At 35.4% G+C, this 18173-nt stretch overlaps 1 protein-coding gene across 3 annotated transcripts in view; it reads left to right on the top strand.

Annotated features, from left to right (window-relative positions):
• Nucleotides 1–18173, top strand: part of MAP2K5 (mitogen-activated protein kinase kinase 5) — a 283285-nt gene that overhangs the window by 52115 nt on the left and 212997 nt on the right. For all 3 annotated transcript variants that reach the window (XM_036736975.1, XM_036736976.1, XM_036736977.1), the window contains 4 exons: nt 1377–1417; nt 2341–2408; nt 4812–4860; nt 12023–12087. In XM_036736975.1, the coding sequence (XP_036592870.1) occupies nt 1377–1417; nt 2341–2408; nt 4812–4860; nt 12023–12087 (223 nt within the window). The remainder of the gene's footprint in view (nt 1–1376; nt 1418–2340; nt 2409–4811; nt 4861–12022; nt 12088–18173) is intronic.

Genomic DNA, 18173 nt, shown 5'->3' on the forward strand with positions numbered 1-18173 from the left:
ACAATGTATGGTACTTTTGGATTTTAAGGATTTTTTTTTTTTTTGCATAGCCTTTAAATTCTTGATCATAAAGATTTGAGAAACCACACGAAGACATGGAAATCTAGTGATTGGAGATCAAGATTAAAGCCTGTTTATTATTCATGGCAAGAACTTACTTATTAAAAGTAACATTTATACATGAAGTATTCCAGTGGAAGTACTCTAAGTGTTCTTTAGCAATGGGCTATCAAGGACTGGGCATTGAGTGTATGTGTCTATTCTTTTGTTCGAAAGATTTATTTACATGTTAAAGAAAAGTATATTTGGAACAAGATTATAATTTATTCAAGAAAAATACTCATTCTCAAATGGATTTTTGATCACATTGATTTGAATGTTCCTTCTAAGAAAGAAACAGTCACAAAAAATATTTTATCAGACTATCAGACTGCTGAGAGAATAACCTAGGACATTCACATATACTGGAAATGGGTGAAATGAAAAGAAACCTGATGTGTTTAGTAATTGTTACTCATGACTTCTGATTAATAAATAGTTCTTTTCTTACTGTCAGAACAGAAGTAAAATACATGTGCATCTAAGAGGGGAAAAAAATCAGATTCATCCTTCTTAAAACAATCAATCACGATTGACAGGCCCTTAACATACAATTTGTAGGGCACTATAGTTTTCAAATGGAAACCGTCCATGACACGTAGCCAGGAGCTTTTGTATTTTTAACATTTGATGGAGAAGCATTTGCTGAATAGGAAAAGTGCTCACTTGTAAAAGAGAATATAAAGAAATTACATTTCTCCTTTGGTACTCCATCTTCAGGCTTAAATATTAGTAGATGTCAGTATTTATAAGTGACATGATGCATTGAGTTTGGTATTTTTGTGTTTTGATATGACCCATCTTCTTATAGTTATACAAACTGCTCCCTAAACTTGAATGCTGCTTCTTGTAATCTGCAGTAGCCTTTTGGCAGAAATTTTTAAAAAATGATGTTGAAAGAAAGAAAAATTTATTTTTTACGATACTTTAAATGATAGAGGAAATTAAATGTAAGAGAGTAAAAAGATATTACAGAAATTTGAGTTATGAAAGGAATCTAATCACTTTAGCTCAGTTAACTTGATTTTGGTATGTTTTAAGCAGAAATTGGAATTTATATTAGGTAATGTCAGAAAGCTCTTTGCATTTATAAATGCTCACTCCTGCAAGTTAAAAACCTTGGTTCATAATTCCCACTTTGGGTCTAGGGAGCCACTTTTCAATCATTTCTCTCTGCTAATTTTGGTGTCACCCTCATTTCTTTTTAAACGATTCATTTTGAGCAAATTTGTAAATGGCCCTGATGTGTTCTACAATTTAGTCAATTACTGTTTCAGCCTGCAAGCCTCCTGGGAAACGGAACATACATGGCCTGAAGGTACGAATTTCAATAATTGTTTCAGTAAAGTTAGATGGATTTGTAATGCTGTGTTCCACTTATTGAAATGTCAAATAAAACTGCACTTTCTCAAGCTCTGACAAGCAGTTTTTTTAAAGGGAGGTGGGGGAAAAATCATCTGTAGCATATGCTTAATATCTACATATGTTTGGACATGGGCTGTTTTTTAGTGAAATCTTTTTATTCTTTGAATCCTTTTGTCTTTGTAAATGTGTTCAATATGATTCTAGGTATTAGTGCAGATAAAAATTTGAGACAGAATATAGAATTTATTCAATTGATTAAGATCATAACTGTATTGCATAAATATCCTCTTTTAGGCATAGTTGTGCCTGAAACATGTATTTGTTTGGTGCTTTTTATGTTTCTTTTTAAGTTTTGAATTTTGCATCACAGAACAATGCTTCCACCTTTAAATAGAAAAAAAATCTATTTCTGAATCTTGATCATTTTCTAACTAATTACTTAGATCCATAAGGCTCATGTTATCCTATGTTCTTCTCAGTAGCAATTCACCCCATATCCTGATGATTCATGATACCTTTAGAGGCATATCTAACCTCTGGATACATCCATTATTTTCCTTTTGTGACCAAATTGTCATGTCTGTGGTAGATCTCAAACAATTAATTGCCACTACTTTTTTATTTCCTGTTCTCCTTTCCTTTTAAAGTGTTGTTTAACTAAGCATTTAACATGTAACAAGGATCCGAACATTATGCAATATGCTGGTAATGTAGTACCTTAACCTACATACTGAATAGACTCCAACCATGGGCATGCCTAGCAACAAGCTAATTAACCTTCATCACGAAATGAGAAATTTATGGCAAATTACAGGTTAATTAGAACCGTGTCCTCAGAACACAAATGACTGATAAAGATTCTTTTTTTGCCTGCAGGTGAATACACGGGCCGGGCCCTCTCATCATAGCAGCCCAGCAGTTTCAGATTCACTTCCAAGCAATAGGTGAGAACAGAATCCCATTGTATGTTCAGTTAAGGAAAGGAGGGGCTTGTATGAAGACATCTCTTTCCCCTTATCCCCCCCCCAAATTAACACATGACTATTAGGAAATTGAGCAATTATGTAATATTAGTTATATATTGACTAAGCATAAAGGAACACATATAGAAAAAATAATTTAGATATTAATCATTCATAATTTTGACTCTTCATCTAATATTTAACTGCTAAAGTGATTTTCCTAAAAACATGTATTTCACCCCACTCAGTAAAGTGTGGTGAATCCCTATCAACTCCGGGATCAAATATAAAGTTCTTGATTTGCCCTTTAAAGCCCTTTGCAATCTGGCCCCATCCTGCCTTTCCGGACTTCTTACACTTTACTTCCATCTATATATACTATGTGTTATCTAGTGACAATAGTTTATTTGCTGTTTCTCATACATGACACTCTGTCTTCTAACCCCATAATACTGATTGTCCTCCATGTCTAGAATGCTCTGCCTCCTCATCTCTGTGCCTAAACTTCCCTTGGTTTTCCTTCAAGCTTCAGCCTAAATCCTACCTTCTTCAGAAGGTCTTTCTAGTCCGTCCTTTTCCCTACTCCTCACCCCCATGCTGTTGCTTTAGATTCTACTCTGTGTGTGTGTGTGTGTGTGTGTGTGTGTGTGTATGTACATTGTGTTTACCTAGTTATTTACATCTTGTTTCCTCCATCAAAACGTGTGCTCCTTGAGGGCAGGAAAAGTGTTATTTGCCTTTTGTTGCATCCCTGTGCTTAGCACAGTGTCTGGCACATAATAAACCTTTAATTAATAACTTCTTTACTGAGTGAATGATAAGAATTTAACTCTTCTGTGCAAGCTGATCTTACTTTTGACTTACTTTTCTTCTTATAATAATAACACATTCTTTGGGCTTTTGTAGAGTAGTTATAGTCCCTTATTGTTCAGTGGCTAATGATAAGGTTTTGTGAGTTATGAGTTCTGTATCTTTGTCCATCCTATACTTACCCATCTGTGGGAAATTGTAGGGCTCATTAGCCATTCTGCCAGAGAGAGAAAGGATAGGGATGGGGGCAAAATCTGAATTTGTCGTTTTTCCTTTTCTTTAGTATTTCTAGACAAATGAGGGGGACAAAGATTGAGTTTGTTGGTTAGGAAGATTTGAGATTCTCAATATATTTCATGAATCTGTCTCACTTGGAGGGATAAACCAGAGTTGACTATCATTTATGATATCTTAACCAGGTAGATAAGTGTCTAATGTAAAGCAGAATTGTATCAAAGGAAAGAATATGAGCTCAAGGGCTCACATCCTGGCTCTGCTACTTACCAGCTAAAAGTCTCTCCCTCTTATGTGCCTCAGTTGGGCAGCATGGTATAGTGACTAGAGAACTCACTTGGGTTCTGCCCCCACCTCTTAGATATGTTGCCTGTAATACGCTAGCCAGGTCAGTGAACTGCTCAGTGACTCAGGCACTTCCATGAGCCCAGAGGAGGCAGAGAAGATGCTGATCTCTCTTGGGAGAACAACTTTCTCACAGGGAGCTCTAGAAGCAGGATTCTCTAAAACCATCTACAGAGAAAAATCCATGCATGGGGATCTAGCTAGGGAAGACAATTCTGCAAAATCTAGCAAACAAAGTTGTGGCTGAGTGGGAAGCTGACTAGATCTGGAATCAGAGGTGTCCTGGGTATCCTGTCACTTTCTACTTGTTTGACCTTGAAAAGTATCCTCATCTGTAAAATGAAGGCATTGAAGTAGATGATCCCTAAGGTTCCTTCTTGCTCTAAATATTGAGTAAATATCTGAGTACATGAACCCTATAATCATCGTCTTCTCCTTATAAAAAACTTCATTGCCTGCTGTATTTGGAATAAAGAATTGGGCTTTTAGTCACATCTTTGCTCTTTGGATGCGTGATAATCCATACTTGCTTAGAGCATTTTAAGACTGTAGACAGTGCTTAGTCTTTCTGGTTTATGAATTGACAGCTCTCTGCACATAATAAAAAAGTCTTACTGAAAAGTACCACAGTCATAAAGTTAGTTTCCTGATAGATACAGCCTTCGTAGAATTCTAACAGGCATTTGATCCTGGAATAGTCTGTTAAAATATCCTTGCTACATTTTACATATGTAAAATGCATTGCTTTAACTTGTTCAAATTGATGAATGCCAAGTAGGTTATAGTAACATACTTCCAAGCTCTTTACAGATAACTTTTGGTATGTGTGATGTCACTGCTTGGGATTTTAAAATGCTTTGAGGGAGTAGAATTATTTTAAAAAAGTGTCTCATTTATACATATGCTAAAGCAAAGGTACTTTGAGCTTAGTGTTTCTCAGTGTGTTGCTTAGTGTTGTCAGATCACCTTGTCACTAAACATATTTTGCTTTTCTAGCTTAAAGAAGTCTTCTGCTGAATTGAAAAAAATATTAGCCAATGGCCAGGTAGGTGTCATTACATATTAACATGTAAACACAACAGTGACTTGTAACTGTTAAATTTTTCAACTATTTTGTTTTTATAAACATGGAGTCCAAGAATATCTTTATGTCATAAATGAATTACGTGGTTTAATTTGATTGGCAGAGCAATTTACAGCCCATTCTTCAAATAGTGCTAATGGATTTTCACTCCCAATAGATTGAAGCACCATATCCACCCTACTGCCACCTCTGTTCAAAAAAAAAGTTAATCAGTTCTGAATAACTGTGTTGACCCCTGGGTTGCTTGAATGACCTTTGCATTTCGAAGGTCATCATTTACTTTCTTCCTTGGCCTTTAGAAAAGGGAAAGAAAGACACCATCTCATTCCTAACTCCTCGTTTTACTTTGAATCTAACATTAGCTTCTTAGGTGAACAGAATTATAGCAGACCTTCTGGCATTTACGATTCCTCTGCTTTAGGTGACCTTGGTCTCCCCAGAAGGTCATCTGAAGTTGAATGGCCCCAACTAGCAATTGATGGACAGGTAGACCTTTAGGCCAGTCATTTCTCCCTATTTTTGATTCAGGTAGATGGAGAGATCTAAAGTAGTATAATGATTTTAAATGTATACTGGTAAATTAAGCCACCTACAGGATACTAGATTCTTCAATAGCAACATAAATAAGTTTTAATGTTTGTTATAGTAGGAGCCCTTTGATAGCCTTGGAGGCAGGCACCTGTCCATTGCGATCAAGCCTGCCTATTAGGCTCTATTGACTGAGACATCTGTGTCACTGCAAATAAAAGACTCTTATTGATTTTCTTAACTGCTGTTCACTTCCCCTCCATGTTTCGAAGGCTGAAATCTTAATTATCTCAGATGCGTATTCAGTGCCTTCCCACACTGACCTCTCCAAGCCTCATTGGCATTTCATGAATCAAGTACTTGTAGTGGAGCATGTCAAGAAGACAAAGCTGCCTCTTCATGCTTGTCCTTTACTATCACCTGTAACATTGTGGCCCTTTAAAAGATGACGATGGCAGCAGCAGGGCTGCTGGACACCTTGTTTGTTTAGCACAGAATCCTTTGAACAGAGATAGAAAGAATTGGTGAGGTTTTTGTTGGGGGTGAAGGGAGGGTGGTGCTGTGGAGATAGAAGGGAATTCTGATAGCTATACAGAATGTATATTAGACCTCCCATATCCTAAATGCAAACAAGGAATATTTATCTATGTATCATTTTCATAAACTCAATAATTCTCTAATATATTTTAATTTAATCAACCAGAGGAATTGGCTGTATATAATGCACATGCTTGGCCCTGTCCTGTACACATTCGTTTACAGCTGGTTTGAAACAAAATTTACCTCAAACAAATGTAAGAATGAGATACACAGTGTCTTTACCATGTTTTTATTCTGGTACTTATTTAAATCACTTATAAGACACACCTGTACCTTTTAAAGAACAAAACACTTATTTCAATATTGTCCCAAAGTGGAAACATTGGCATGAATTTGTTCTGCTCGGGTAGTGGCACATTGATTGTGATAGATTTCTTTTAAAAAAATGAAATGCCATCAGTCATTATCCACTATGGGGTCAAAGAAGAAGTTTATTATGAATGTTCAATCATAGATCAGTCATCTTTGTTACAAGATAAATTCTAAGGGGAATTTTTTTGAAGGCATAGAGTATTGAAAATTTTAAGTTCAATTTTTGTTTGTCCCTTAGGGCTATGATATCTACACTAATAAAAAACAAAGCTCTTAACTCTTTTTTTAAAAAAAAATCTAGCCTTTAGCTTTTCAATTTTTTATTAACTAAAGAAAAGAATATTATAAACTGACCAAATAGCTTATTTAAGTGTACTTACCCTAGTGAGTTAAGAACATGCTGGAGTGAGTGACTGATGTTGCAGAGTCATATAGCAGTGGGCAGCAAGGTGAATTGGTAGGTTTCTTCTGGCTTAAGTGCTGGCACTGCTTGGTGTGGGAGATATGAGTCGCACTTGGCGTTACTTTAACACGAGCATTGTTTTTGTTTGTTTTGTTTTTGGTGGTTTATGCTATCAAGCATTAATAATGATTTGCCTTTCCACTAGTCTCCACTTAGATTTAATAAGGAATTCATATTAATCATTAAAAGAAAGGGACATGATTCTTCAAGTTAATCAAATATTGACAGGTTAGAAATAGCTTTCTGCCTAGGTTCATTGATATAGGTTATGTGATATAAATATTTATTTCTTTTCTGTCACTCAGAGTAAATGCCACCAATTGATTCAGCATTGATATAGTGTCAACAGTTCATAAGAAACATTTGACTGGCTTGTGTTTTCCGATTAGTCTCTGCTCTATAAAGTGGGATTTACTAAATCTCTCCAATTGTCTGCTCATGGAGTGTGACTGCTTTCTGAAACCGTTATTGCTTCGATTTGTGAAGCAAAGGTCTAGTGGTAGGACTTAGTTTCTGTCAAAGCTTTACATATGAAATAAGGATTAATTGAGCATTTTGGTTTTAATGATTTCTAAGAGATGAGCACTGATTCTTCCAAAGACAGACAAACATAAACAAAGAATGTTTTGTTTGCTGATCCATAATTGAATTCTATTTCATTTTTCCCATTAATCCAATTAATTTTGTATCCAATCAAGTTCATCCTTTAAAGTTTAGCATTTAGTCTTTGGTGGTGGAATCATTATTTTTATATTATCAGTAAATGTTGGAAGTTTCCATTTTTTTAATAAAAAAAGTAAAACATGAGTTATGTTCTGCATATTTATCAGACATTTGAAGTTAAGCTATATCTCTCATGTGCTTTCTGGCATGTATTTGCTTCTTTCTAGTCTAGTACGGTATCATATCTTCCATATTGTCTTTTCTTTGTAGCTAATTAAGAATATCTCAGAAAAGTTAGATTGCAGCTTGTAGAGGTTTACGAAGGAAGTCCTTCTTGAATCTTTTCTTCAGTTTCTTTCTTCCCCTCGTTAATTAGACTAATTGTTTTAAGTTGACAAAGGTATTGTTATTCCTGATAAGTCAAATATTTAATAGTACTGAAAATCACAGATACAGAACTAATCTTCAACCTGTAACTTTGGGTTGTTCTGCGACATTCACCAACTTTATAAAAACTTTGTGCTATTAAATAAGTTAAAGAAGCATTCACATATATAATCTATCATAAACCAGTTTTGTCATCTGTACGTAAAACTTCACATTGAGTGAGAAAAACTTGAACGGAACTATTCTTATCCAACTTAGAAGCCTAAAGTCATACTGTAACATATTTCTATCTTCTGCTTTCACTGTGAACCTTACTTCCTTTCAAGACAACTAGAAAATTTTTTTTTGTAACATTTTGCCCCATATTTTACTTTCTTACATGTATTACTTTCTCTGTTATTCTTTCCCTATCTAAATATCATTCCTTCTCTTCATATACATACATAAATATGTTATTCCTACTCTGCCTGTCACTTCTTTTTTTCCTTTTTTTTGGACTTTCTGGTGAAAATTGTTTCTGCAAACTCTAGGGCTTATCTGTCCGGTTGCTGTCTTACCAGTTCATACTTACCTGTGTCTATCTCTTCTTTTCCTTCTCTCTTCCTTTCCTCTCTCCCCAATCAATATCTGTTATTTTTCATTAACCAGCTATATTAACATGGAACTGAAATACATTATTGTTCTTTATTGAGTAATTTTTCTTTGATTCTTAGATGAGAAAGTAGGCAAGTTTAAATATTTCTCTGTCTTTTAAAAATTACTTTTTACTTGTGTGGTAGCACTCAATGGATTCCTTTCTGCACCTTTAGTGAAAAGAACTTTTCCTGCCTTGACTTCTACTTGAGTTAAACTTTTGAAGAAATTACGTGGCATTGGACTGTGTGTCTGGATTCACTTACTATTATGTAACTTTGGATAAATCATTTGACCTCTCTTGACCTCATCTATATGATGAGAAACTTTCCAAAGTCCACACCAACTCCAAAATTCTGTGATTCATTTTTTGCAAGAAACTCAACTGAGACCCGGATATCCAGTGCACATGACTGTAATATTTTCATCCTTTATTTAATCGGCTTATGATATTTTAACCATAACAAACATTTCTATGCTTATTTTTGGGAAGAATAAATATGTCCACATTAGTTGAAAACTTAGAACTAATAGTTCCCCTGGGATGTGCTTTTTTTATACAATTACCTTAAGTGATTTTGTCATAGGTAAAGCATATGAAAACTTGGCAAATTTTGATTATAAATATGAAATCCTCAGGATGTTTTCCAGTGTCTCTTCCTAAACCTGATTGTGATTTTCTTTTATATGGAGAAATTTTTAGTAGATAACCCAAATAGGATAAAAGATCATTCGGTTTATAGATGAGTCGATTCTGAAATACTTTTAGATAGTATAGAAATGTATTGACCAATATTTTTGTTGATTGCAGTTCAGCTTCCTTGTCTGACCCAACCTGATCTGCCGCATGTCTGTTTCTTAGAGTTTGTTTCATTCTGTCTCTTTTTTGAACCAGATCTTTGTGAGATACTAAATGTCTACCTTGGTTTTCACTCTCTGCAGATAAGATTCATAGTGCTCTCTAACTCCTGGCCATTCCCTCTGTGTTGGTTATCTCTTAGAGGATTTTAGATTAAGAGCTTGAAAGGTACCTTAGAAGACATCTAATACAGTATATCCCCTCTCCATTTGACTGAGTCCCACAGAGGACTTGGGATTTAAACTTGGATTCTCTGACTTCAGAGCCAGTCTTCCTCTTAGTCTCTTTTTTACTGGATGTTTACAACTCCAGATTAGTTAGGAGTACTGAGAGTATATCACTCCTTATTTTTCCAGGTTAGCTATTAATTGAGAAAGGGCCAGGGCTTGGGACAAGTCAAAGGATGAGAGAGTACCACCCCTTCTTCACCTCACTCTCCCGTCAGTGTTAAAGCTGTATGCTGGACTTTGTTACGTCTATTCACTTTTTCTTGACTTGTCCAGATGCACTAGGCCAAGGATTCCTGACCTTTTCCTGAGGGGGATACTCTTGATTTCCTGAAATGCCATGCTATCCAGGGTGTGTGTTGGAGGTGGGAAGAAGTTGGGTTGCTAATCATGAAGTTGCTGAGCTGGGAGAAAAGGGATAGGGAAGGCTAATGTTCACTACCTTTCCCTATCCCCTGAGAATCCCCCAAAACCTTGGACTGTGGCTCATTTATCCTATTTGGAAACTTTTAATTCAGAAGTTGTGGTATTTTAACATGTACTAGGTTGAAATTTACCCTTTCTAAAAGTATGTCCTATATATGGGTTTGCTAAGCAAATTAATAGCACAAACTACGTTGTTGGAGACATTTAACATACTTAAGAAATCTTTTACAAGAATTTTAGGATTGTGTTGACTTGTCAGTAGATACTATTAATTACCAATTCTTATCTTTTCATTAAAGAGATCCAGCAGAATCTTTGCTAGGAAGTTAACAATTTACTTCAAATTATTCAACTTTTAGAATATACTGTACTTGAAGGATAAGAATAGAATTTCTTTAAAGTACTCTAAAATTCAGATTTGCCTTCTACCCAGTTAATCCTAACAGATGAAATTTAACTTGATGTTCCTTCCCAACACATATCTCACATGGGTCATAGGATGTATTTTTTTTTCTCTATATTCATCAATAATGTGAAATTGGCAAACCACAGATATTCCCCCATAGGAAGAATCCTGGCCACTTTCTTTTGTCTGGCTTTTTTCTCCACTGAATTGCAGCAATTAGCTGATTGTAAATAGCATCCATCAGTTTGTACTACAATTAATTTGAGTGTTGAACTGGCCTCTACACATTAATCTGTCAATATGTTTTTTAGGATTGTTTGTAGAATGGCTTGGGAAGGAAGCTGTTTCTGTAACCTGTACTGTACTTCTAATTATCACAACTCTCAGAAGCTTCAACCTCTGAAATGTATAGAAGAAAAAATATTTCCCTTGATAAATGAAGCTATGATTTATTCTTTTGGTTGAAGTTTAGAATAGAACAAAATATTTAAAGCATTACTGTAAATGGTCTGAAAGCAAACTATTTTTTCCAGATGATATTGAATTAAAAACTCCATCCATTTTCTGCCTATGCAAGGTGGTACAATTCCCTGGAAATCAATTTTCTTTTTTCAGGGCTTACTATGGCTTTTCCCTGGCTTTAGCTGTATGGGAAACAGGACTTTTATTGAATTAACTTTAGTGAATGGATAGAGTTAGCAGTGAATTTTTAAGTGACTGGACCAAGTTTGTAGAAAATTACTGATAGCATCAAATAGAATGTGATTGGTCTGAAACATGTGAATAGCAATAGTTTATTAAAACTCTAAATTATTATTTGGTGAGTACTAAAATGGAGCACCTTGTACTCATGATACAAATCTGGTTAATATTTATGTTAGAACAGATTGCATGGAACCACAAGAGTTCATAAGTTAAATGAATATTTTCATGTTGTACTGAATCAGCAAAAATGTCTTTGACTTGTTGGTGTTACATTTCTATACCATTTTCCCACTTTATGCACTGTAATATCTGACAACGTGCATTTTATAATGCATCACATCAGCATAGTATGACTCCATGATATTGCTGAATACTAATACTGATTCACCGTTTGCAAAGTGAGCTATAGCTTACATTTGGAAAATCACTGTAGGTTATCCAGTTAGTTTGTTGTGTATTAACTTATTGAGTACTTCGCATGGGTTGCTTTACAGATCATTTATAAGATGCCAGTATTATCTGTGGTTTGCGTATGTGTTTTTCTTTTCAACTTTGGCTTTGGCTGTGTTCATTGCTATTTGGCTTTAGTTCCATGCAGTACTAGGGATCCTTTTCCTATCAGTATCTCTGACCTGACCCTTTTGAGCTATGTTATATCATTCCATTTTGACACCTTTTATCAAACTTTAATGAAATGACCCAGGCAAACAAATTGTCATTAAACTTTCCATCACTTTGTCCCTTGGTATCGTCTTTTATAAATTGGACAGCAAATGTTGTATTGATCTTCTCGTTCTTGCAGCTGAACTTGAAATGACCCAGACTGCTTGTTGTTTATGGCCCAGAGTGGCTTTTCCTTGACATTTCCATCCACAGCATGACACCCCTTTTGTTTTTCTTTCTTTCTTGTGGAGATGAATGAACAAGACATACGGTATCGAGACACCCTCGGTCATGGCAATGGAGGCACAGTCTACAAGTGAGTAGTCCATTTTGTTTAAACTTTTTGGATCCTGTTTAACCAAAAGGTGATTCGGGCTTTAACAAAGATGTTAAAATGACCATCAGCTCTTAGATTTTATTTTCATATTTGACTCCAGAATTCTGCAAGGCATCTATTTTCTCAAGAATGGTGCATTTATATTGCCTTTTTAATATTTCTGAGGCTGAGTCTCTCCCGGGTGAACAGTTAATAGGCCACCTTTAGCAAGTGCACCTTTAACTGGCCTGAAGTTTAATGTATTTTTCCTTCACTCTTTTTTAATACCATTATTCCTTTTAAACTTGCTAGCACCCTATGCTAGTCCAGTGTTTACATCAATGCCCAATGGAAGCAAAACCTTATAAATACCATTGCTTTGCCCTATGTCAACACTCTGAAAGTTATTAAAAAGCCTTCTTCGTGGTGTATTTCCTTCTCTCCTCACTCTACTCCCCTGAGAGATTTTCTACACATTGATGAATATGTTAAGGTATAAAGTTCTTCCAAATTTAGGTTGCTATGTTCATACCCTGAAGGAGTGTTCATTTTAATATTTAAAAAATTGTAACAGTAAAGGAGTAGCTTTCTCGACAGGGAAGTCTTTCTTATATAGTGAAAAGTTTAAACTACATAATGTAATATCTGGTACTTAATAGTCTTCAGTGGTGTATGAAAAATATTCCACTAGGAATTAAGAAATCCATACTCTGTAAGAAAGCCCTGAGGGAGTAATAAAGCTTTCCTCCAGAGAGCTGTTTACCATATATACAGTAACCCTGCATCCTATTATGATCTTGTTTATACCTTAGACATTTTAACTTTGATAGTAACATATATTTCCAAAGTTGTAAAATAACCCATTTATTTTCTAATTGGTTAATAATGACCTTAGATCCTTAAGTTCTGACTAACAGCATGAATACAGATGAAAATTGCACTCTAACTGCAAAAGGGGCATGTCCTTAGATACCAAGAGGAGATGTCTCCACCTCGGTCAGATCAAACCAAGTGTTTCTCTGGAGGATACAGATCTTTAGCCTGAGTCCAGTCCTCTGAGCTCTCTCTTGGGGGGTGGGGGTGAACAGGTCTGCACCCTGGCTGCATTTCTGTGTTCAGGGTTTGAGAGCAAAGTACTTCTATTATGGTATTCTAGAGAAGAGGAAAATATTGATCTTTTGTGGAAAAAAAAATATTTACAACTAAGTTCCTCTGGACTTATTTTTTTTAATTAAAAATTTATGTTTTAAAGTAATAGAACAAAAATGTTTGCTGTTTTTGAAGAGGTTGAAGGCCATAGTTCTGTCTCTCCCTGACTGTCCTTCAGAGGTGCCTCTAGTTTTCCATAAGTGATTTTTCTTCATTTCTGTCATCTCCCCCTTGTCATTACCTTTGACTTGAATTGTTCCCTCTCATGCCACTAGTGGCCAAGGACAGAGCTCTTCTAGGACCCATTTCCTATCATTCACTGTGGTATCAGAGCAGCTAGGTGACACAGGGATAGAGTTCTAGGCCAGAAGTCAGTGGGACTCTTCTTCCTGAGTTCAATTCTGGCCTCAGACCACGATGACTGTGCTATCATTATCCATTTGCCAGAAACCTGGGCGGGTAGGAAAGAGCACATGCATTTGAGTCCTCTCTACAAAACAATAACCAGTTTCAATAGTCCTCCTTCCTTGTGCCCTTGGGCTAATAGCCAGAGCCTGAGAGCTAAGGAAGAGGGAATTCTTTAAGGATGAGTTGAAGATGTGCTTCAATACTTATATCTTGTTCCTCTGATTATTCTTTGGAGCCTAGATAATGATGAGAGTATTGGAAAGGTGGAGAAAAAAATAGCCAAGGCAAGGAAGTTGGTCACTAGTGATATGGTAGGGAATATTTCCATCAAAACTTTTGAATCCTAGATGAATTTAGTGATTCTTTTTACCATTTTCTAATATTGTATAGAAATATGGCATTCTTTCTTTATTAAAGAACTTCACACTGTGCTTCTCCTAGCTTTAAGTTTTATTTCACCAAAATGGTAATATTTAACTCTCAAAATGTGCTTATATTTTTATTGAAGGCTGTATTATGAATTAATATAGTCTAGGATGGAGACAAAGAAGTTTAAATTCTTCAAAATTGTATGCATTAAAGGTAACACATATTCTTTAGTATTTGATCTATCCTCTTAGTTGTGTGGAGGAAGTGTACAAAATCTGTGTGCTATGAGTTTGGGGAAAATATCTCCCCAGAGATAGTAGCCTTAGAGGTCAAAGAAATGTAGCCTGGAGGGTTGTGTAATTAAAGACAGACTCTCAGTCTGATTCCATCTCAATGGGAGGTGGACACTATCTCAGTCCTCTAGTCTAACCCAGCCATTCTGATGAAGTTAACTAGAGATCTCCTTGTCCACCTAGATGGTCTGATTAACTGCAGGCAAACACCTAACAGACCTGATCTTGAGTGATACCATGGTTACTCCAAAGCTAAGGTCTCTTCTTTATCCCCAACCACCAAATCACCTGACATATTGTTTCTATTGTTTAACCTCCAAAATAAGAAAAGTGACTGGGCAACTTCACCTGATAGGCCCCTTTTGCCTCCAAAGCTGTATAAGATATATGTATAAAGCTTTGTGTGTGTGTATGTGTGTGTGTGTGTGTGTTTATATATGCATATATATGTATAGTGTGTATCTTTCTCTGTTCTGCAGAGTTGTTAGCCATCTGGCAACTGCCCATCAGCTGATGCTAATTAAACTTTTTATCTCCTGGCTTTACCTGTTGGTTTATTTACCTCCAATTAAAAAGGACCTGTTGTTGTTTAGTGTACTAACATTAATATAATTTAGTACAGTTTTATAAATGGCTGCTTATCCGTATTGAGTGATTATCATCATCATCTTAATACTTTAAAATTTTATGGTGAACTTCTTCTGAAGAATAAAAAAGATAATAATTTCATTTGCTTTACTGCCTATATAGTCCTTGGGAAAGAAACAGGAAAATTCTTAGTATTTATTGTCTTCGTTGGCTTATTTTTCCATTGTCGTTGACCTTTATTCTCACTTGTAGCCCTTCAGGTCCTTGGTCAGGTTTGGTTGGTATTGGCCATGAGTGAGTATTCAAGTTTGTGGCTTAGCATAGATGTGGTATGATCTGAGAGTGACCAAGGATCCACTAGAGCATAGTCTCTGAAAGTAACAAAACTTCTTAATGGCCTTTAATTTTTTTCTTGTGATATGGAATAACTAGTTAATGCTAAGTAAAAGTTTAAAACTTTAGTCAGTGCCTTCCCACTTGTGTGAGGAGGAGGTGTTTTGAGCATGTATGTTAGTCATAGGTTATGAGTTTTTAGGAGTAAGGTACTCTGTGAGGTTTCAAAATATATTATTAATAGTCAATAACATTTCCATCATTTCAAAAGTTGGAGATATTCCTGCCCAGGAAAAGAAAGCATAGAGAAAACAATCCTTGCAATAAAGAAGACAAGAAAAGAAAGCTGCTACTTTTCATGTTTGTTGTATGATAGTAAAGTAGACAGATCTTTAAAAAAAATTGATTCTCTTTCTTAGAATTATTCATTTGATTTGGGTAGATTATAGAGAAAATATCATAAACTAAGAAATAGTTCAAGCATATTCTCTGTTTCTAAAACAATTTTAGGAAAAGAGAAGTTGAAACATGAAATAGAAGTTCTCTTTTTAGGTACCTTATCATTTCTATAACACTATAGTTTATAGTTTGCGATATGAATATAATACACAAATGTTATTTTTCTAGTCATTTCTTGTCTACTGATATCTTTTGGAAGGGATCCAGATGTGTAATTTCATTGGTCAAGACAACTCCCAGTATGGGAACTCTTTTCGCTGATGCAGGTCAGCAGCTTGTCTGGAACATAGTTTTAGAGTGTATGGTGTATGTAGTACAGAGTGCACAGGTTACAGTTTTGAGGACTAGGAATCCAATTCTGCTTCTGCCATTTACTAGCTATGATCTTGGACAAGTTGCCTTGCTTTTCTGGGCCTGCTTCCACATCTGCAAAATAAAGAGGTTGAACCAGAGGGCTTCTGAGGGCCCTTCCCACTCAGTCTGTAATCTTATATTCCCTGGGGCACTGAGAGACCAAGTGACTTTCTCTTGATTACCTACTAGGTGTCAGAGGTAGGACTTCGACTCATGACTTTTGATTCTAAGGCAAGTGCTCTCTATCCATTAAGCTATAATATTTCTCAGTATCGTACAATAAAGACTTAAACCCCTTTTCAAATCATTTTCACTTTGTTATTTGTGAGAGTGTTGTTAGCCTCATTTTCTATGGATAAGGAATCAGAGTCATGGGAGGGTTACTTGCCTAAGGGCATCAAGACCCACAGTCTGGGCTTAAAATGGTATTACTTCCTCCCATGCTAGATTGCACGTTCCTTGACATCCCTCCTTTCCATTGAAAGACGTAGCATAGTCCAGGGGCAGAATTCTGTAAGCAGGTATTTACATGAAAATGAAATTAAGTTTTTGTAGCTAGATCATGTGATCATAGAGTTAGAGCTAGAAGGTTTTGGTAAGGTCTTATTCTGATGGTTTAGACCATTCATCTAAAAAATACAATTCTAATAAATAATGTAGACCATGCAAGGAAATGGTCTCAGCAAAAGCTGTTGTCCATGGAATATTACACGATAAAAACCCTTTTAGCATTGCGTTTATCTATGAAGAAAGGCAAGAAATTAGTCTATTCATTAGGGTCACACTATTCAAAATAAACATTTTCCCTCACTTGTCTTTATTTGTCTGACTTCGCTAGTGTTATTGTGTTTATAATACAGACTTATAAGTGGACATGTAACTTCAGATTTTAAAACGTTGAATGATAAAGGATCAGTTGACTCAATATTTTGTTTCTCTCTGTTTTGTGATAGTGTCTAACGCTGAAATGGAAGTAAATTGGTTCCATTTATTTTGAGAAAATAACAGGATAAACTTAAGGGTTGGGTTATTTACTTTCTTGGTCTGTGAGTTGGCTTTTGTATGGAAATACAAGACATAGAATTCTTAGAAATGAAATAGCATCGAGGTGTTAATTTAATCAATAAGCGTTTTGAATGATAGAATTTTAGAACTAGGAAGGACCTTTGAGATCAAATACTTCTAATACTTCATTTTGTAGTGTACTGTTTTTGCATTATTGTGATGCCAGTTCTTTTTAGCAAGACTCAGAATGCCAGTTTCTAAGGAATGATGTATGTTAAGATGTGGAAGTTTTAAAAGTATAGGAGAAGTATTAGCAATGTGTTTTCCTCATACTTTTCAAATACTCTGTTCTTAGCTCAGTCTCTTAGAATCCTTAGCTTTATTCAAGGTTCCTAGCTCAGATATCATTCCTAACACCAAACTTTTCTGGATCCCTTAGCTATTAGCACTGTTTGCCTTCTCAAATTATCATATTTCTTCTTGTCTGTTTACATGTTGTATACTCTAGAAGAGTGTAAGCTTTTTGTGGGCAGAGACTTCTTCTATTTTGTCCTCATATCCAAAGTCTAGCATAATGCCATGAACAAATTAGGTCCATAATAAGTATTGTTGAATTGAAGTAAAAAAAAAACCAACTCTAAATACTCAGAGGTAGACGGTCTAATTATTATGTCAATTTTCCAAGGACTGGCGAGACTCATCAATAGTTGTCATGCAGAGTGATGAGGTTTTCTACCTCAGTAACTTTTGAAGACTTTCTTTTGAAATTATATAAGGGTTCTTATCTGCATCAATAAAGAGGATGTCCACTTGGACAAAATTTAAAATTCTTCAACTGTTTCAAGTGGCTGTCAGATTCTTGAAGATTAAAGATAGGTAAATTCATTCAAACTTAGAGCTAGTGATGATAAACAGTCTTGGAGGAGGGAGGCATCATTAAGTTATGATTTTTAGATAACAGAATTCCATTTCTTCCATTATTTCTTCCTTATTCTGTTTTATTTTAAGTGACGTTTATTGAATATTTCATAATACCAAGAAAGATCTTATATTTCTTATCCCCCAACATATTTAAGGTTGCCAAATCAAAACAACATACCTGGTCTGAGATCATCCAAGATCTCATCC

The sequence above is a fragment of the Trichosurus vulpecula genome, chromosome 8, assembly GCF_011100635.1.
Source record: "Trichosurus vulpecula isolate mTriVul1 chromosome 8, mTriVul1.pri, whole genome shotgun sequence".
Lineage (NCBI taxonomy): Eukaryota > Metazoa > Chordata > Mammalia > Diprotodontia > Phalangeridae > Trichosurus > Trichosurus vulpecula.